The sequence below is a fragment of the Ptychodera flava genome, chromosome 14 (assembly GCF_041260155.1).
Source record: "Ptychodera flava strain L36383 chromosome 14, AS_Pfla_20210202, whole genome shotgun sequence".
Lineage (NCBI taxonomy): Eukaryota > Metazoa > Hemichordata > Enteropneusta > Ptychoderidae > Ptychodera > Ptychodera flava.
This window is the reverse complement of record NC_091941.1, coordinates 39,534,777-39,557,665: the sequence shown is the minus strand read 5'-3', so window position 1 is coordinate 39,557,665 and position 22,889 is coordinate 39,534,777. Positions and strand designations below refer to the sequence as shown.

The 22,889-nt window shown below is 35.6% G+C and overlaps 1 protein-coding gene across 3 annotated transcripts in view; it reads left to right on the top strand.

Moving 5' to 3' along the window:
- The window catches only part of LOC139150463 (lysosomal-trafficking regulator-like), a 98,898-nt gene that overhangs the window by 19,721 nt on the left and 56,288 nt on the right, over positions 1–22,889 (top strand). For all 3 annotated transcript variants that reach the window (XM_070722849.1, XM_070722848.1, XM_070722850.1), the window contains 2 exons: positions 7,412–7,505; positions 19,595–22,794. In XM_070722849.1, coding sequence (XP_070578950.1) covers positions 7,412–7,505; positions 19,595–22,794 — 3,294 coding nt within the window. The remainder of the gene's footprint in view (positions 1–7,411; positions 7,506–19,594; positions 22,795–22,889) is intronic.

Genomic DNA, 22,889 nt, shown 5'->3' with positions numbered 1-22,889 from the left:
GCTTGCTTACATGCAAAAATTAAGAAATAAATAAACAAAGTCGTTGGTATGTGTCCTAAATTTGAACAGAAGAAATGAATTTGTAACTTACAGTGAAATTCCAAGGATAAGAAGATCCCTTTCCAGGGAAAGGGGTCCAGGTTTTCTACGGTATATTTTATCAAAATTTATTTCATGTATGCTTTACAAGTTTTGATGTAGATACATGTAGATGCATGTTAATTTACGCATAAATTCCCTTTGTTAATAGTATGCCAGACCAGTAGTTTGAATTCAGGCCAGAATGAAACTTCAAAGTCAGTCACTAATTCAATATATAAACAGAAATTTTTGTTTATTTGGGAGATGTAGTATGTGAATAAATGGAACCTTGAAAAGTTCAATTACTGTGCTAATATCCTCCTTACATTTAAAATTCTGACTTGCCATTTCCAGAATAATTGAGGTCGTTGATCGATATACAGACACTACGTCATACTCTTCGTTCATCGAATAAACTTCTTTTAACTAGACGTGATACAAGGTACACTACTTCAAATTATGGCTTTTGTGCTTTTTCAGTTGTTGCTCCCATGTTGTGGAATGATCTCCCTTGTGATATTGCTCTATACAAGATTGTTTGATTGCATCTTTTAAATTCCATTTGAAACTTGTCTCTTTAGAGATTGTTATACTTCCTATTTGTGATCTGTAAAGTTTTTACTTTTGTTCAGAGCACGTAGACATAGTGTAGTGCGCTTTTAAGAAATATATAATAATAATAATAATAATAATAATAATAATAATATAAATTTGAACTGAAAGCATTAATAGAAATACCAGGTTATGGCAGAATTCAATGCTAGATTATTATAAAGTTCTGAATATGTTTTTTATAGTGTCAGTGTGTGGTATTAACTATTGAAAGGGATGTGTTTCATTGAAAAATCCCCCAGATATACTGTAAGTATGTTGGGGGTTTGTGATATAGATACACAATATGGATGTGTGGTTTGTGTATCCTGTTCATGTAACAGTTTAGGCATGGTGCCAACACTGTGCTTTCAAGAGTTTGGTCTTTTTTTGACTTCGTTATTTATTGCTCACTATGGCTGAATGGTGGTGCTGATCAGCTGTTGTCAGATCCCTGCTTTGGTCAGTACATGTAAAAATAAATTGCACTGCAAATATATGCCACTGTAGGGAAACAATCAGCATTTCACCAACCATCTTTGAAATGTCTTTAAAGTTTGGTGATAGCAAGTATTTCTTTCAAAATCATCACAATTACCTACCAAATATTCTTGAGCTATATACACACACAGGGTAGATATGTGTGGCTCTCTATGCCTGTATGTACCACATTTTAGTAATTCTTTCTGGCCACATCTTCAACAATGCCTATTTTAATCAAAAGAAAACAAATGTGTTTTTATAATACATGCCCCTTACCATAATGAGGTTAGATGACATTATTTTGAATTTTAAGTTTTTAAGTTATTTTTAAGTTTCTTTTCATGTCAATGCATTAGTAATCGTTTCATATAATGTACATGCAATATCTTAATTAAGGAAATATTCAAATACATTATTTCAGAATACTATGCGGCAAACTTTACCTTTCACAACATTACTGAAATTAATTAAATGACACAAAAGTGTTTGCTAGTTCTACTCTACATGTACATGCTATTAAATGTCAGGATGTCAAGCTGTAAAGATCACTTTATTATGAAATACAAATACTTCAAAATGTCAGCTTACTATAAATGTAAATTTTTATCTTGAAATTCATAGAAATAAATACCAAAAAATTTGACATAGATCTAGAACTTGAGATCAATGACCTGTCAAATATTTAGAAAGAGAGTGTCAGTGTCTTGTCATTGTGGATGGCATTGTTTAGTTCACATTGGTCTGAATTCAGTACTGGTAATGTCATGGGTATGGCAATTTTTTGTTGTTTGTCCTTCATACAAAACCCAAGGTTATATGCTGAAGCTGTGGATTAAGCTCTCTCCTACTTTGTTGTTATTGTCATTTCCGCCATTCAAAGTGAAAATAAATATTACCAATCATGATGAAATAATCTCATTTTTCAACTTGAATCGTCAATTTTCATGTCATTGCAAAGAAAGTTGGTGCCAGATAGTCTGAATTGTTTTATAAACCTTGACTCTCTATGAGTGTCCCTGAATGACAATGAAACCTTTGTAGTAGAATCAGGTGTGGAGGTGTGGAGATGTGGGTCATTGAGTTGGTAGCGTACATGTATGCCAAATTAGTCCATTTGTAAAGGGAAGACACAGAACAGTGCACGTTCCAATCTTGGACAGGTGATAGAGTGATTGGAGAAAAACCAGGTCAAGATTTCCGTGACTTATACATAGTGTGTATTGCTGTGCTGCATTGTGAAGGGTCATACATGAATGTCACACAGAGGTTTGAGATGAAGGAATATTGACTTATAATGATTTACAGCAGTGAGGAGTTGACACACTTGGCATAATAGCTGAAAACCTGTAATGGTGTCATATGAACTAAACACTGCCATCCATTGAGCTTTAATCAATGTGGATAATTGAAATGAATTTCTGATATCGGTAATAATCAAGGACAGAAAACAGGTACAAATCCTGTTTCATGGAACAAGTATTCATAAAAACAAATTGCTGAAACTTTCGTTTTGTTTGTCCTAAAAGTGCCAAAGTGGAAATAAAGATGTAAAGAAGTACCTATAAGAGGCATGATGAATTTTATGTGAAGTTCATGAAGTTTTGTACATGTGTAATATTTTAATTTCAAATCTTCTCTATTGATAATCTGTTGGAAAATGAAGATTGTGCAAAAAATTCAAGGTATCAATAATTTTCAGCATGTGAAGTAAATTTATGATTGTTTGTGTTAATTTTTTATTCATTGTGGTAATAGTTTTCAAGAGTTCACAAGTCTTCGGAAATCGTTACATTTAATGGACTTGATATCAAACCGTTGTTTTCAATTTCATTTTAGTAGTCTTTTCTGTACATCATGGCCACAGCTTCCAAAGTTGACATTGATGCTTTGACAGCCATTATTTCTGCTATAATGAGTGACCTATATAAGGGAAAATGACTCTTTGAAAAAAAGTTGTCACAGGATTTACCGTGAGAAAAATCTGAAAGTTGGCGTAACCTTCTTTATAGGAGTGTATTTTTTCAGGAGTGTTGTTATTGTTGTGTAGGTATGCATGGTCCTTAGCAACATACAAAAGTATTGCAAACTTCAATCAAAGCCTCTCCAGTTTTCATCCCAGTCCAATAATATCCAAAGATGGTGAAACTGATATTGTGAAAAACATGGAGAAGGACAAACACTGCTGTGGACAAATACTCCTTATTTCATTAGCTTGACAAAGCCCTAGTGGTGAAGTGAAAACTTCAAGTAATTTATCAAGTAGAGAGTCATGAATAGAAATGCATAGAAGCAGAGTGGAGTAAAATGTTGGTATTAACAGGTGGTTGATATAGGATAGAGAAAGCCTTGTACTTCATGCGTACTGTGTCAATACATGAATGAGATCATTTACCAGCTTGCTATGAAACCAATGATGCTCTATTTCAACAACATATCAACTTCAAAATGCTTGTGTGTTTGTCTTTCTGTTTGTTTCGTACAAAAACAATATAACGTGATAGCTTTCTCAGCAAACTGAGTACCTTTCTCATACATTTTCAATCAGTTTCAATGTTTTGTTTTCATTAGGCAATCACTAAGTTACTCTGCACTTCAAGGCTGAGATTCATTCATTGAAATCTTTTGTGTTGTAGTGCAAGTAAATGGCTCATGATGTTACTTTCATGTAATCAAAACACAAAATACTGTAAAAATAACCTCATGATTTTTGAAATGAAAGTGCTTCATGAATAAATGATAGATAATGGAGGAAACAAGTATTCATACTAAACTATAAAATGTAGGTCAACATTATCAAGGCATCAAACTTTTAAAAGTTTTCACAAAGTAGTCTTTTAATACCATGGATTTCTTCATATTTTTAATGATAAAACCTTTCAGTCATGTTATCTTTACCAGTTGCTGTTGTTGTATTTGTCCTGTGTTTCAAAAAATCTGCCCCTGCAAATTTACACAGAAAATTCATCATTATTGTACACATAGTCATAGTGAGACTATCCTGTGAGCTACTTGTATCCAATAGTTTGGTGACCTGGTTAATGCAGTTACAATTTTATCAGGTTGAACACGTAATAAATGACTTGCCTGATGCCATAAATTGTTAGGTTGATAAAGAAATAAATGCACCTTTGCACTTATATGGCTTTAACCAAAGAATGGAATGCTTTTATGGAGTTTAAGCAGTGTTCATGTGGAATTCAAATGAGAAAGAATGATGAGTGAGTCAGCGGAAACTGATGTCAAGTGTTTGTGTATGACAACATTGATGTCAATGTCAGTACTGAGAATGAACATCACAACAGAGATGGCTGTCTGTTTTCTGATCTCCATGACACGCCAACATAACTGACCCCTGGTGCCAATTTGCATGTATTACTAGCTGTGTGGGTAGTTGGTGTGTTGTACATCTATGCTATCAATTACATGTTACAGAAGTTAAAAGGCAATGTGTGCAAGTGTTTATTCTCAAACAGAGGTGGTCCAACAGTCAGAAAGATGATCTGTACAAAGTATTGTATTTTTTGCTATTGAAGTTTTTGTGCAGTGATATTGGGTATCTTGGAAACACCATTTGTAAGAGGTTAGAAAACGTGGTAATAGCTACAGGTATTAGGGACTGGTCAGTTTCTTCGGCCCGGGGGGGGGGGGGGAGTGGATTATTTTTGCCGACGTCAAAAGTGGCTGACCCCTCTATTCCAAATTTTGAAAACAGGGTGACCCCCCCCTATTCCAAATTTCTAAAACAGGGTGACCCCCCCCGGGTGCGACAAAGGTAAAACAAAAGATGGACATAAATTATATATATATATATATATATATATATATATATATATATATATAATATATATTATATATATATATATATATATATATATAATATTCTACATTTTACATATATTTATATTTAAATAGTCATTCTATGTTTTAGTGAAATTGTTGACATGTCAGTTGTAAGATAGGAATTTCAAAGTGTCAATCTTAAAGTTTAAATACAGTACATTTTGAATGAGCTGTATTTTGAATGAGCTGTGAATGTATTTCACACTTTCTCTGCTTAACCAGATGTCCTGAACTGTTGTACAGAAATGGATGTCAATCATTAATATCAAAGAGGAAAAAGCAGTGAATCAAAAACTTTGATGGGTGTTAAGACTTGCCAACCATCCAATTAAATCTACTGAGGAGCCATAGAGAGCTTTTTTAGCCAAATCTGATGTGTACAGTGTCTGAGAGGACCTTTTCTTGTGTAACATTGAAACCATAAAAGCACAGCTAATAATGACAAAAACTGCCTTTTTTAACTGTTATTTTGTTCATAAAAAAGCATCTTCCTACAGAAAACCTATGAAACAAAGGAAAATAATTGCATCAATGAGAAGGAAAGATATCTTGTCATTTTTCTATCTCTAAAATAAGTCACTGTATCAAATATATATTGTGAAATATTTGTGCATGTTGCTTTCTCATACTGAATTCTCACAGAGAGAACAGAAAAGTATCAGGAATTTGTCATCCTTTTCATATGAAATGCAGATTTCATAATGGTACACTTTCACTTAGCAAACATCAAGATATCTCTGATTTATTAAAGTATGGCGCCCGAAGGGCGCGCCAAAAAATATGAAACATCCTGATATCTCTGATATATATGTCTTGTATATTAAAGTCATGCACCTGAAGGGCATGCTGAAAGATGTATGATATATTAAAGTAATGAGCTTGAAGAGCATGCTGAAAATATTGAACATACAGATATCTCTGATGTATGTATGCTTGATATGTTAAAGTTGGGCGTGCTGAAAATATGACTGATTATTAAAGTTACGCGCCCGAAGGGCGCGCCGAAAAATACAACTGAATGATGAATTTTGTGGCTGACACTAGCATTTTAGGCAATGATGAGCCTGTGTCAAAATTCAAAAACACACTGACCCCCCCTATCGGGCATTTCAAAAACATGGTGACCCCCCCTATCACCAAAGTCAAAAACAGGGTGACCCCCCCATGAATCCACCGCCCCCCCCCCCCCCCCCCCCCAGGCTGAAGAAACTGACCAGTCCTTACAGGCTTATGATGTGGTATGACTGCAATGACAGGTGTTTTACCCTTGATTCTGTAGAGTAAAATTTATCCTACTGTAGCCTGGCCCACCAGTCACTTGGCTTTTATGCACTAGTCATTGGCTGGTTTTGTGTTCACCTCACCACCTACATGACAGTCTGCCAAAGCATATAGCTTCAATTTTGCAATCACCTCAACATTAATGGGACAGTCTCCTGAAGTTTATTCCTTCAATACTGCTTTGATATTTATATACCCACAGATTTGAGGCAAGTCTAGTCTTATTGATATAAAGTCAAGGATAGTCATATCTTGTTGTTGGTTTCAAATCAATTTCCAGTGTACAATATGGTAAAAGACATGTAGTCTCATGGATATAGACACTGAGTGATATGGATGGTGACAAACAGGATACATCTTACTTTGGTAAACTTTGAAATACTGAGCCATATAGAGTTCCTTACTATACAGACTGTGTAGTGCCAGAGCTGCATTCAGCATAAGCTCTCAGATCAATGAATTGCAGAACCCTTAAGATGTGGGGAAAAACTCAAAAAAGTCATATTGATAATAAAGCTCATTGATCAAATTGTGCAGATATTCTTGTACGGAAAATGTTGGAAAGCTTTTTAATTGAAAATGTGAAAATGTGTAGTATACTCTTTTAAGTTATTTTCACTTTACAGTTACCGTTAAATTGTATTTCAGCAGTGTACTTATGTCATGATAAATCACAGAATGTGGAAGTAAAACATGAATTGATAATGGCCAACCATAAGGTCTCCCAACCCTTTCTGTATACAGCATGCACTTTGACATTGCCTTCAGCATTCTTCTCTGTAGGAAATTAGTTGTTTAAGTTGACCCTGTGTTTTCTCTCTACAACACATATGCACTACCTGTTTGCATCAAATTCAGTTTGACAGTATCAATGGCGTGTAGCACACAGGAAGGATTGTGACGTGAAAAGAAACCTGCTTCATCTCCTGTGATCCCAGACCTGCTAAGAATAGGAACGTGGGTATTTATTGTGTCCTCAAATGCCCCCTATTCATATGTAAATATCTTTTGTGATGTTGATGAGTGTCAGTATTGGTGTGTATGTAACGTACCCAACCTGTTCATTTGCCGTGTGTGTGTGTGTGAGCCACCAAGTCATGTTCTGTAAACTTTGTCATGTTTTCTGCAATTACAGACCCTGTCATGCACAGCAGATCTTGCCAACTTACTGGTAGCATTGATACCGTTAGTTTTAAAAATACCTGTGGTGCGTCATCAGTCTAACACAGGTAAGTTAACTAATTTTGCTAATCCACTCAACAGTTGTTCTGGCCTCTGTTGTTTCAAGTCTGCCAATGTTATGTCTAGTTATTAAGGGATCAGAGAAAGTAGATACTTGACAAACACACTGCTCAGCACACTGCACCATCAGTATTGATTATGCAGATCATGTAACCAAGGATTGCAATTATATTCAACAAGTGGACTTAGCTCATAAAGCTGATAAAGTGTCAGGTAATTTGTAAGAAAGACATATTTCTCCACCTACTTTCAAGGCCATTCTTTAAAAGACGAAGTATGGACACATTTTGCTCATCTAAAATACAAACAACACTTCTGTTCCAATTTTTTTAATGTGAAATCAAAATGTGTCTTATACAACATATGATATCCAATTCTTCTTGAGATACAGTCTGACTGTGTCTGAAATTTATTCTCCATTGAAAAAGATACCGATCGGTACACTACAATGAGTTCTCTGTTCCTATGTTGTCATCCATCAGTGATTATATGGAGAGTACTCAAGCATGATGAATACTCAAATTTTTCTTGGTAAATTAGTGTCAAAATGTGTCAATAATGTAGATTATACTTTGATTTTAAATGCTCGCCATTATCTGCTTTTGCAAAACAAAATGGTTTTCAGTCTTCGTTTTCTGATGTGCATTCTAAATGTGTTGTTGGTAACAAAATCTAGTCACCGTCCTCCTGCCTATGCTTGCCCTCAGTATATTGTCAAGATTATCAAAAACTTTGAAATTACTTAGTTTCTTTTGGTGTATCTGTTTTGTTTGTTTGTTCAGTTGGTTTTATTTTGTTTGTTTGTTTGTTTGTTTCATTTGTTTTGTTTTGTTTTTTGTACACTGTTAACTCTATATTGGTAGGTAGCATTTCTGCTTCAGTAAACTAAATGTCAATTGAGGTGCAGCGGCAAAATCTGTGGTACATAGTCCAGACAAATTTGTGGACTTGTCTTGTTACATATGGATGAAGCCTTCGGTAGGGAAGACACATCATCACTGCACCATACTCCAATAGTTTTTATAATTGTTAAAATATTTTTTGTTTTTTCCCCGAGTAGTAGTATATCAAAACATTGACATTGCCAATTGGCTTTCTGTGTTGCAATTGAAGTTCTTGCTATAGTTACAGTGGAATTGACAGATTTATGAAATGTAGTGAAAGAAGTCTCTCTTCCTGAAATAAGGGTGAACAGTGGTAATTTACAGTTGACAAGAGTCCCCTTCACACTGGAAGTATGGTATTCAGAGGAAATAATCTTTGTATCTATAACTTCTTATTTGGTGAATTATTGACCAACAGTAACACTGTGTTTTGGTGGCCTTTGCTCTAAATCATGACATAAGCTTAGAGACCCTGATAAACCCATGTACAGTGGTGTCATAAACTGCTAATGTGACAGAAGTAGTTTGAAGTAGTTCACTAAGTTGTTGCTGTCAGACTTTGAAAAAAGAACAGCCACTATCTTTGATCTTTGATGGATGTTGGTTCTGAACAGCAAACGTATCACCATTCAGTGGTGAGTGCATTAAGAAAGTGTCCTGTGAAACCTGATTCTACAGGTAGACTAGGGTGTGGATTGGGATTTGAATGTATCTGACAGCTCCGTCATGTTGCCAGGATGCAATATCCTCATAACACTGGTGTTATGCTGGGCAGTCAAGTTCTAGTCTGAATTTCTTATACTCACTGGTACATATACCTGTTTGAAAAAGAAAAGTGGAAAGATAATTGGATGTATGAATTAACAAAATGATAAATTGCAATGTTACATGATAATGCCGTAGAAGTCAAGTTAAAAATTAAGAGAGAAATTTGATATTTCATGTCCCAGACTGGCAATAAAGTACTATACCACAAGTGACTAAAACAGGAATTATCGCACAAACCACATACCTATACTTTAATCTATATACATTTACTGAATTTCAAATTCAGCGTGTAGACCAATTAGATTGGAAATGAAACAATGTTACACCATGAATGTATGTACAATTTGATAACAGTTGAATATCTGCATCAGCCTTTGATAACAAGCATTCTGCAAGACTGATGTTTCAGAGCACAACAGAAAAGTGATATGGCAGATGTAGGATATAGATTGTCAATTTGTGCACCCAGCAAGACAGCTCCACTGTCAACAGTTAAACCTTTGTACAGTGCACATGTACAGTGCACATGTACTTATAAATGGAAAATCTTCAGATCATTCATAATGAAATGAATGAGATTATAGTTGTTTATGTAAAATCTGTAAAGAAAGCCAAATCAGCAATTCTATAATTTGTTATAATGTAGTCAGCAATTATAATACATGTTATTCATAACTCATAACTGTAAGCATTATAAAATGAAGGACATTGGTTTTTGAATCGCGAAAGGAGAGTGTAATATTGTGATATTAATAGTATTTCTAGTCATTCTTTCAATGTGTATGTATATATATAATTGGATTTATGTTATTGAAAGAGCAAGTCATAGAGTATTAACTCAAATTGGAATTTCAATAATGTCTGGCAACCTTAGTAATACTGCAATTTTCCAATCAGTGTCAAGATTTGACAAGCTGAATACCTTGATATATCTTATACTTTCACACATAATGCTGTGCAAAGGTTAATGAAATTTCTTATGATCCCATCATTTGTCAAGTTTTACCATGTCCGAGTCATGAGAAAAGCTCATTCATAAAAGGAAGCCATCTTAAAATATGAGCAATGCACTTAACCTGCAGTGATTTGAGTGAAACTCAACTCAACTCAAATGCACAACAATTACATTGGATAAAAGTACAATGAAGAAAATAACTTCTTTCTTTAGGTGCATCTGTGATAATAGCTGTGTTTAACTGATGCATTTGACGCAATAACAGCAAAGTACTCACACTTCAAATATGATTTGCTTCCAAGCTGCAGTTTAGCTACAATAGTGTATTGTTAGAATCAATGCAGGCATTATCTGACATGGTCTACAATGATTGCATTGTACATTTTCAGAGAGCTCTCCGCTGTCTCCAAACTCCTTCAAATGTGAAGGACTTCTCTGACATTTGCTGGTCTCAACTATTGATTCTTAATTTTCTCAATATACCTCTTTCCAATACCCACCAAAATTTACAAGATAGGAACTCCCTGAAATATATTTAAGTACAAAGATATGTAGAGCAATAATTCTTTAAAAGTAAATCGCCATTTTTACATGACAGTGCAAATGACCTGACTGTGCTAGGTTCCATAGTAAAATGTAGATGCCAATATATAATGGTCAACATTCAAACTACACGATGGGAAATATGGTAGCCATGGTCAAAATATGTATTTCTTAGTTTCTATCATTTCCTGCTTGCTATTTGTACATGTACTTCCTTTTTGGTAAAAGCTCATTGGAATAATGAAGAGAATTCTAGAGGTGAATTATGAAGATAAAGCAAGGCTTTGACAGCATGACCAGTGTGAAACATCATAGAAAAGAATGAATGGATTTGCTTTGCATCGTTGAAATGCTAATTGGCTGTGAAAGGTTTTAATATCACCACAGTCCCTCCACCCACTGGGTGCAGGGACTCCACTTGGTGGAGGGACTGTGAAAGGTTTTAATATCACCACAGTCCCTCCACCCACTGGGTGGAGGGACTGTGATATCACTCACATGAAAACTGTCAACAAGGTATTCAACATTGTTAGCATTGATATAGTCAATAAACTGGCATTTGAAAGAAAACCAGAAATGTTATGAAGTGAGATGGAAAAAAACCTGCTAACATGCTGGTAGTTCCATACAGAGAACTAACTTGGGAAAATATTATTATGTGTGATTCCTTTAGAGAAAATTCATTACTGCATCAAGAAGCAGTTGAAACCATTGATATGAACATTAAAAAAATGAACATATTGAAAGTGACTTGCAGATTCTAAGTCACACACATCAGCTTGATTTGAAGAAAGCTATCCTGCAACCTGACTGTAACCTTTATTTGCAGCTTTCTCTGTTCAGGCCAAAAATTTCTCTGATGAAATTTCTCCAAAAGTTCTCTTCATTTCCAAGACTAAAGGTAATCTGCACACCAGGACAATTATTCAATGTCAATTGAATCCAGTTTATTCCTAATGTTTATGCCATAATTAAATTAATGATATTATTATTCTAAACATTTTTGTAGCAATCATGTACATTATCTGATCAAAATTTTGTTCTTCATTGTGTTGTCAAAACATTGGAATGTGCTCTGACCACTCAAGAAAAGACTTTTACCATAATCTTTGAAAAACACTTGTCTATCAACTCATCTAGCGATCAAGAGTTCTTTTGAAGACTTCATGATCACTTTGTTTGTACAAAGACAAATCAGTCATGTTTGCATCATGAGTTTGTTGTACACTACCGGTTAACATTACCTATGTCAAAGACATTTAAAGTTTAATGCCTATAGCCACAAAATGGCTGTATTGATTTTTTCAAAGTTAAATACTAAAAGATTGCAATGAATTGACATAAGATATTACTTCAGCAAATGTTTCCAAAAAACTACCTTGCAATGATGTCATGGTAATATTCCTGTCATAGTTGTATCATCTTGTAGTTTTTTTTCTCAGTGATAAAAATAATTTGAAAGAAGGAAGAGAAGCGCAGATGTCATGATCAGCTAGAAATAAAGGTGAAACTTCTGCTGAAAAGGCTTTCTAGTCAAAATATACCCTCACCAAACACTACATGAAGTTTCCTTCAATAACACAAATGCAAAATTTGCTGCTAGATAACAAGCTTTCTCTCCAGTTTCCAGTGGAATTTGTGTCTCTGCATTTCTATTGCAAGGTAAATCAGTGCTATGCTCTGCTTCACTCCAGGTATTGCTGTTTCCTTTAGAAATTAAAGCAGTGTGATTTCATGCTAATTGACTTTTCATTTCAAGACGTATCGTTATTGTTGTTGTAACTTTCTTCTTGTATTATTAATCAGTTTATGGTCTTGAGATTTGACCAAAGTTCCCACACACAGGTGCATACCAGCAGATGAAAAAGCAACTCATTGCTGGTCAGTCGTAGTTCTGCCATTTTAATTTTATGTTTATGTTTTATGTTTTGTGTTTGCTCTGCTCATCTGACGCGATAAACTAGTAACCAGTGATGTAGCCCAGGTGACCATCTTAAAAGTGTTGGAGTGGTCGATAACAAACTTTACTGTTGAATGGTTTTAGAGAAACAACTTAAGAATACCTTAGTCTTCTCCGATATCACTCTTCATGAAGAGGTGTTAACATTTTTTTGACCTGGATTTTGTGTAAATGACAATAGCATGGTCTGGCCAGCATTGCCGTATTGAGAGTTGGCAGTGATGCCATAAACCAAGTGACCTAGAGAGCCTGCAAAGTAAACTAGCCCAACCACAAAGGCTTAGTCTAGAGTTCCTACATTAAATAGTGCTTGCATGGTATTTAAACCATGTGGATCACATTGTAGAACTCTCAGTCTAGTTTAGGTCTGCTAGGGTGTTGACTGAATCAGTATCTCAGTGTAAGTAGATGTATAGCAGTGTCAGCAGACCAACCAAAGTGCCAACTTGTCTGCCTATGACAGCCTTTCTTCCAACAACAACATATATATTTTCTGATGGATGATGGTTTTATTTTTCACCTGGTAAGGTATTTAGTTTATTCCACTTTCAAAGTCTCTCCATGGCATTTCTTTCACAACATTTTGTATTCTGTTTTGCTCTTCATAGCGACCATTTGTATTGGTAAAAATGGAACTCAAATAATTCTTCATCAAACATATGGTATCTGTGTGATAAGAAACATGACAACACATAGCATGACAATTTCGTCTCAAGTAAAACAAGGCAAATACAGAGCTTGAGGTGTTTTAGAAAACTTATTACTTTCTAGTTTTTCATCCAAATCAGTGCTGAAAGTCGTAGAGCAGCTGCACGCAACAACTGGCATCACAAGTTATGTCATTCTATATTTGTTTGTTTGTTTATTTGTTGGTTGCATTTTTCTTCCACATTTGATACGATACAATCGTGATAATGTAAACAGATGTACCAGAACCATGCATGGGAAGGAAATTTCTTATATTGAGCAAATTTTTTCATGAAATCAAAGAAGGTAGATTTTTCTGCATTTAAATGTCAAAGTGTAACATTAGAGTATTAGCTGCTAACAGGATCCACTGTGCAAATCTTTCAAAGCTTCCTTTGAACAGTAGAGTTATCCAATAGAAAATGTCCAAATTAACATCTGACATCAGTAGGAACGAGGTTTCACTTTTAAACTTGGACATGAGATGTCCAGGAAATGTATCAATGACAGGATTTAACGAGGCAAAACTTATGTCTTTCTTTACAACTGTTCAATACAATGCTATACAAAAGCCAGAACAGCTTTTAAATACTGAGTTTATACATTAATATTAACTGATATTTGAATAACATCCAGTGTACTGTTATTCAGCTGTGTGAAAGGGCACTCAGAATATCAATGTTTTACACTCTTTTAGTTAGCATGGCATCATGTACAGTATGTGCTACTAAATTGTGACAGGTTTTGGATGCTCTTTGTTTTACCAGCAGATTGTATCAATAGCCTTGGTCACTTTGCCATCTGTGTGAATACTGTATGCATGTTTTTATTCATAGAGTAAAGAGTACAGTTTGAGTTGAGTTTGAGTAGGGTTTGAGTAAAGCAGTTCCAGGGTGTGAGGTTTGAACAGGATAAAGTGTTTGTAATAACTTCAAAGTTCAAGGTCAGGTGAAAATTAGGTGAATATTCATTTTACATCCTGATGGAACTGATAACAAAGACACAGGAAGATCTCTGAGTGGTATGTAAATGAAAGCGCTTACTCTTGTTCAAACTAAGTGGCACACCTGAGAGTTTAGTAAATGTATGTTAGTTTTGCATTCTGTGGCCTTGCTATTTCTTATTCAATTTCACAAATATTGGACAAAGAAAGAAACAAGTTTCTTGATAGAGAACTTGTTTGACTTTCATTGACAAGTTTTGATGTGAATTCACCTGTTTCATTGAATTCTGAAATACATTAAAAATTGCTGAGAAGAAGTAAGGATAACTGAAAATCTTCTCAGGTAACTGAGTAATTACTGTGGCTGATTTTTCAAAAGTTATCAAAATCCAAATTGGACATTTATAACCCATACTCATGTCATGGCTGTAAATAAGGACCTACTGTGACTTACATGTACATAACCTGCAAAGTTTCTTATTAAAATTATTTAACAATGTCTTTGCTTTATACCTGTACATTATGTTCACAGGTTTTCCTACAATTCAAACAGCCAATGGGAAAGTGATCATAGTAATATGTGTTGTCTATCTAACTAGGCATTAACATTCAAAGACAAATGGAAGATAATTAACTTAAATCTAGCAATACAAATCATGTATGTACTGATGTACATTATTCTTTAGTTTATATTTGACTCATGTTTTACAGTCAAGTTTGATTGGCCAAGCTGTGCTGAAGTAGTCTCAGATGGAAATTGAATTCTGTCGAAATCTTTCACTTATTGACAGCATAAAGTATACATGATTAGTGTAAAATCACTTGAATCGCTCTTGTCACTGCTGGGATTATCTGTAATATTGATGTTTCATCAACTGTGAATATACCGATAGATGTAGTTTGGCAATGAGTTAGCTTGGCAGTAACCCAATTTCTCAGCCTAAACTGTACTTTCTGCACAATACCATGTATTGTCTGTAATGGGCAAACAATCCAGAGAATGATCCGCACACCTCGAATCATCCAACTTTACCCCAAAGTGATAACAAACGGCGGTTGTCAAGGTGATCTCATAATCTGGAGATAAATTCAATCAACATGGTCTGCCCAAAATGCAACCAAGCAGCGTGATCCGTGTAAGCATCTCTTATTTGAAAGCAATCAAGCAAACCAAAGACGAGACATCTTTGAAATGATACGTATGTCTTTTAACAAGTGTTCCACTGTTGTCCTATTTACTGCAGTCTATCACACTTTTGTCAAGTTAGATCACAAGGCTTTGTACCATAAATCTCTGATACAGATATGAGAATGTCTTCACTGAGAAGGAAAAAGCACAGAATACTGGTACATCTGGAAATCTGAAATGAAAGTAGTAAATTAGATAGAAACTAGGTGTAATTCAACAAGAGCAAGTACTTACGATGTTAACTCTTAGGGTTTTAACCTCTTTATACTTGAATATATTTCCAAAACTGTAAATTGGGAAATCATCAGTATAGTTAGATTTGATGAATTCTTCTGAACAATAGACATGCAAACTTACACGTACATTATGTCAGTCACACACTTGTTACATTTAAACCCTGTCAATTAAACCCGTCCCGATTTATATCATTTTAGAGTAAAACAGCTGTAGTCTGTGATGTATGGATCTCAGTTCACTGGCACATAGATTGAAAAATAAATCACAGAACATGCCATTATCACATGGTACATTTATTGCGCATACAAACTTCAAACCACCATAAGTGATAAGTTTCTTTTGTTGACAGTGGTATAACAGAGTAACTTTTCATATTGCAATTTGATGACAGAAATTCTTGCTTAATTTAGACAGATGTGTCATTGACCTTTTCATAGCAATGTATAACAGAATATTGCTACAAGAGTTACTGTAGAAATAGCTAATCACTGTGACAACCAGGCACATACTGTATGCATACTTGTATTATTAAGCTTGTTAGGATTTAACTTTGGTTAAACCTTTGTGACAGTGATAACATGGTCATTACTTTAAATTAAGCAATTTGCCAAAAGATATGTATTATCAGTGACCATAATATATTAAAGGTATACTGTCACCTGTTCCAATTTTGCCACAGTTACCATGGAAAGTAGAAAATCTAACCAATCACAGATTTTAAGCGGGTGGCCGCTCGTTAAAAACAGCGCCCTCACATGGGCATTTTGAATTCCAAAGAACGCTTCTTTGACCATATATGGGCATATTTAGATTACAGGTGACTGTATACCTTTAATCCTTAGGCTGTCATTGAATTGCAATATAACTCACCAATCCCACTGCTTTTTGTATGTCCATTTAACAAGAGACCACTCCATGGTATTCCACATTCCTTAAACTTGTCTTTCCCAAGATAACAATGGATCGCTTGTTCTCTGGACAAGAATGACCTTCCCTGGGTTTTCTTTACTTAGTTGATTGTTTGATTAGATTTCTAGTGAAAATCAATGACAGGTCACGGTTCCAAGCCCTCTTTGTGTTTGTCCTAAGATGATCCTATTGAGCTTGTCGCTTGTCCTCAAGTGACCCAGACGTCATTTGCCCTCAGATGACCCAGTCATCCCTTGACATTAAATATCTGTGGTTTTACCAGTAAATGCAAATACAAAAAGTGGTGGCATTTTCTACAGAAAGTATTGAATTCAACAATGTGATAAAGTAAAATAAATTGAGTTCAATTTTCCAAGTTTTATAGTTTACCATTAGAAGTCCACTGATCAAAAAGCCATTGATACTGTCCCAAGGTAAACTTCCCGTCAACCACTCACTATTTCCTTTCTCTGAAGTAGTCACTATTACATTGTTTAAATTCTTGGTTTGCAAACTGTATGCTTTTCTCTAGACAACATTAGTGGTATAAAGCGCATTAAAAGTCTTAAATGACGTAAATCAGCTACTCTGGAAGGATGAAGAAACTAAATATTTTCTTTTGTTTGTAGACACAGGAAGTTGTATAGTATTTAAACTGTATGAAGCTGCTCAAGATCAGCGTTTCATTATTCACAATAAGGCAGTCTAAGAAAAAATTGCTGTTTCTGTGCATTTTCACTTGTTGCTTCACCTTGCAGTTGTCTGTTTTGATATGAGCAAAATGTCTGCAGAATGGAACGTGAAAGTGTTTACTAAATGTTATTGAATATTTGAAATTTTCAAATCTTGGTTTGTAAATGTAGTGGCAATGAACTGTAAATTGTGAATGTTCTACTTCATGTAACAAGACTTGGTGTGGACATGCACACCTGTACCAGTAGTTGAAATATGAGATTTGGCAGTCTGTCTGGAAAGCTTGAGTTTCCACTGTTGAATGTATATTACCCCATTTGTGGACAGTTGGATTATTGACTTTGCTGCTTTGGAAGCAAAGAACGAGGTGAAGAATGATTTGAACGGGGTGAAGAATGATTGGAGGGAAGAGAAAAGCTGCATGTGACTCTGTGACAGATGTACAGTAGTATGTGTTATCAGAGTGATGATATAGATGACATGTATCAAATGTGTTGAAATGCTGGGACTCCAACATCTACCCTTGAATATGCTTGCTGACTAGAGACTTATCAAAAGTTTTTCTATTGTGTGGTCACACTTGCTGATACAGGAATGTAGAAATATTGTATTGGTAATTATCAATTTAAAGAAAATTTATGTGGAGATTTTCAAAATTGAACTAGGGTGGTGAACCAGTTAAATCGTATCTTGATTGAATCCATCATGAATTTCCAATAGCAACCATGATATCCAGTGGTATGCAAGGATTATTACATGGTACATGCACCATGCTAATGATGTGTTACATACATTATTACATGGTACATGCATTATTTCATGGTACATGTGCAATGTTAATGATGCGTTACATACATGATTATCACATGATATATTCATGATTACATAGTACATACAACATGCTAATGATGCGTTACATACAGCAATGGTCTCTGTTCAGGACCATTAACATATTTGAGTCCCATGACTGATGAAATGCCTTGAAAAAGCAAATTGAGATCAGCCTATGATCACTGCATTGAGTTTTCATCTTTGAAGGCATGGTAAAGAATTCACTCAAACATTGCATTTTGTAGCTTGGTTTTAACACAGTGTGAAGGGACTGTTGGGTTTAAAGGAGGAGTTGTTTTATCAGCTTGATCTCTGAACAAATAAACCAATTAAATATAACTTTCATGGAGAACAAAGGATTAAAATCAATGGCAACTTACTCCCTAGCCACCAGATCTCTACCGTGAAGGAAAGGAATTATCAGTTCTTTGCATAGATATGATCAGTTTGAGGTCTCAGTCTGCGATCAGGCTCTAAGATCTCATCAGATATTATTAGAAAGAATGATGGTTTCCAGCACTGGTAACATAGAAGCAAACTCCGCTAATCAATATAAAATGCAATTTTGATATACAAATCTATGTCATAGAGTATTCTTGGGTGTTTTTTGTGAATCCCTCAATAAGCAGGGCAGTTTGGTTTCAACAAGACTCTTAAGTTATCAACTTGATTTAGTTGTACTCAGGGATTTATTCTATATTAATATAAATTCAATTTTCACACACCACAAAATATATACAGTAGTAGTAAGCGGATTGATTGATCATAAAACTATTATAATCCATAGTTAATTTGTTATGTCACATTTAATTGAAAGCAAATAATAACATTTCCTTGTGTGTTTTTTAAGATTGCCATAATTCATTAGGCTATCTTGTTACAAGAAGTTGTACCTGTGTTTGAAATATACACTTCTGTTTTAAACAGGTGATAGAGGGACTGTGTTTTAAACAATTTATCATTCAGTGAAATTTCAATTCTATGAAATTAAGGATATCATAATATACTGTATTTATCCTTGTGTTTGTTATTGTTTAGACATGTTTCATTCCTTCAAAAATAAGAACAAGGCTGATTCTGTCATGTTTGAATAGAAATGATCAAATAACCTTATGAACTGTAAACTTGCAAATGAAATCAAGAAATTGACGTATGAATCAGAAGCTCCACTTTAATGATATTAAAATGTGGTTTAGTTCAGAACAGCTATGAAACAAATTTTTTAAATTTAAACTTAAAATTTCAAGGGATAACAAAAGCATCTGACAAGTAGTTTGGTAGCCACTGTTCATGGTTCCAAACTTAACAGGTATTAATACACTCTGACAAACAACAGCAACAGCCAAGTAGCCATCTGTGATTAGCTCTGACTTTCTGATAGAGGGAGAGTTTTGACACCACTAACACCATAAACATAAATTGTGAAAAGTAATTATGATATCCAATGTCACTTTTCCATTGTTTTCTTTTATAACAGATGTGGACCTTGTACTGTCTAATATTGGTGTCTGTTTTGATATCTTGAGAACCAACCAGTGCTTCCAACCTCCGTACAGTCGTAAACACCATAGTGTAGACTCTGGTTCCTACTCACTGAAATCTGCCAAAAAAGATCAGAAAGTGAAAACACCGCTTAGACAAACCAAGAAGAAAACGTCTTCATCAAGGACAAAGAGGAGACTTCATAAAGAAAGACAACTTGAGGATCAAATGAGTTCTGAATCCGATGATAACATGTCCAGTTTTCTTCAACAGAAAAAATCTCACAGTTTTCCCATGCTGACACAGATCAGTAATGGAGCAAGGATGGAAACATGCCGAAGTCACACATACTGCAGAGGACAGATTTCATCAGGACAGGACAGTCTTATGCATTCAAAAATGGTACCTTTACGACCTCTTCATGTCAATCAGAAAGGGGCAAAAGTTCAAAGTGAACTAACAAGCCCAGTTGACCTTTGCCTTGTCTTAATGTCATTACTTGAAAAGCTGAGTAACAGTGAGATTAGCAGGACATCTCATCGAGGTAACATAGCCATCAGTTTAATACCACAGTTGATCAGGCTCTCAGCTTTGCTCAACAAATTCCCTGGTTCTGATGAAGAAAGCAAATCTGATGTAGAACCTGGTGATCTTGAAGTAGAGTTTGCAGATGGCTGGCAAGAGGATACTATTACAGTTTTACAGCGTGTGGTGTTACGTGTTATACTCAAAATGTGTGCAATAACTTGTCTTCGTCAAAATGGCTGCTCAGAATTATCCAATAATGGGACTCTCACATCTGTACTTGAACTGGCCATTGATATCAACGATAAAATAAACTCAACATTTGACAAGAGTGAACGCCTAACTCCAGATGGTAAAGAAGACACCGACAGCAAACATACAGCCATCCCAATTTCAAGTAGAGCGTCAATCACTACAAATGGCAGTAATGACAGATTATACTTCATTTGTGAAATCCTACAAGGACTACTAATGCTTATTAGTTCCATTATGCAAAACTTGCCATTGAACTTGACCTTCATGTCACAGACTCTGCATTTGCTTCATGAGTTTTCAACCAGCCAGGGTTATGCCCTTTACATTGCAGCTATAAATGAACTTGAAGAATCTCTAGCCAAGTTGAAAAGCACAGATACTGAGTACCACCAAGTCAGAGATTTCATTTCAGCTCTGGTTTCAAATTTAACCAAAGTAATCAGTGCAGTGAAAAAGGCTAAGGTAGAATACATTCACATGATGACTTGCTTGAAACGCAAACACAGGAAATGTGAATTCAATCGTTTCATGCACCATCATCACAACGTATGTGGTCTTTCATGTATAGCCTTTGAAGAAACCAGTCATTCGCTGTGTGACAGCCTTGGAAGCTTAGACACAACAGGTCTAGTCGCAACTAGTGGAGAGAAATGCTGCATTGCCTCTGCTGTTGAAGTCCTCTTGAATGCCTTTGAAAGAAGCAGCTGCAAATTTACATTGTTAAGTATACTATCCAATCTGGAACTGACTGGAATATGCTGCTGTGTGCCTCCACAGAGTCTTATTTCACCAATTCTCAACAGACTGTATGAAAGACCAGCATCTGTCAGGAGTTATGCCCTCAACTTCATCAATAAAATGGTTCTGGAACAACTCGGAGGTGGAGTAAACATCCAAACTATCGGGAATGAGATCTGTAACATCTGCTCTGACTCTGAACCACAGACTAACAGAAGTTCATTCATAGGATCATCCACAGAACTGATAGCAGGTTCCTATCCTGATAACCTTGACAGTGCTATCGGTAGTGATGCAAGCACACATGATGAAGAACAACATTCAAAATGGAGGGTGCTTTCCAAATACAAAGATTTACTTCTGTCAGATGATGAGAGTCTCAGTGTCCCTGTTGCTAAGCATCTGCTTCACCTTGTCAGCCATGGCAATCAAGTCATCAAGAAAGTACTCTTCCTTCATGTATTCCTGCCATCTTTTGAAGTTGCCAAGGCAACAACAAGTGGCAGTGACTCACAGATTCAACAAGCTGGCAAGGAATCAATGTCTATGTCTGTTCTGGAACACTGCTTCAATGCCTTACCCCCACTACTGACATCCTCCTCTGCTCAAGAGTTGTTTCTTACCCACGGAGGACTTAAACAACTATTGGAACTACTCCATCATGACGGCACCAGATCAGCTGTGTTGAGGGTGTTTGAGGTGTTGATCATGGCTGAAGATCAGACAGTAGAGATTCAGAAGAAGAAGAGAGAACTCTATCCCAGGGATTCACTTTTCAGCAGCAGTGAAATCCATATTGGTAGGTCATCAGACAGCTCCAACTACAGCAGTTATGATGAGGTTGTGATGAGAGGGTCAAAAGGCAGTGTTAGTAGTGGTGTCAGCATTGGCAGCTTTGGTGTTATTGATGCATTCCTACAGATTGTGACTGATGTTGTACCCTATGAACACCCCAGACATGATAGTTTGGATCTGCCAACATCTGAGGAAACCACAGACAAAGAGGAGAGTATTTCAAGTCTTACTACCAGCACTACTGATACTCTTGAATTTGTTCATTCAGAGGAATGCAGTGTAACATCAGTGGATAGAAAGATCAGTGTTCACTCACTCCACAATCTACGTACTAACTCACTTGACAGAAAGGGCAGTGCTCTCTATCAATCAACTTTAAGTCAGGCATTGGATACATCCAAACGGAAAAGCAGCTCCTTGACTGCATTGAAGAACTTGCCCAGTGACCAAACTCATGGAAAATCCAACTTACCGTCTCTTGAATCATCATCAATTGGGTCAACCCAAACTCTACTACCAGATAAGTATGATAGAAATATCATTCTAGACCTGAATGACACTGAAATTCAAATTGCTGCAGATGTCTGGAAATCCTGTAAGAACCTTTATTTGAACAGTTGCATATTCAAAGAACACTTCCTTGAACACGGCGGAGCAGCTCACAGTCATCAAGTACTCAAGGATACAGTCAGTGCATTGAATCACTATAAGGCAAAGGACTGTGTTAACAATAGCAATGAGTTTTCAACTAATTGTCAAAAATGTAAAAGTGGTTGTGTGTGTGACAGAGATGGACTCAGTGATTTGTTTCTACTGCTGGAGTGTGTTCTTGCCATCTGTCTAGACTGTGCAGCTATGCCTACCAACAATGTTCACAGTCAGGTAAGTAATTTAGATCTTGAAGTCTTTACATTTAATCTTAGAACTAAACTGAAAATGGTGATAATCATTGGAGTTGTAAAGCTCAGAATTATTAA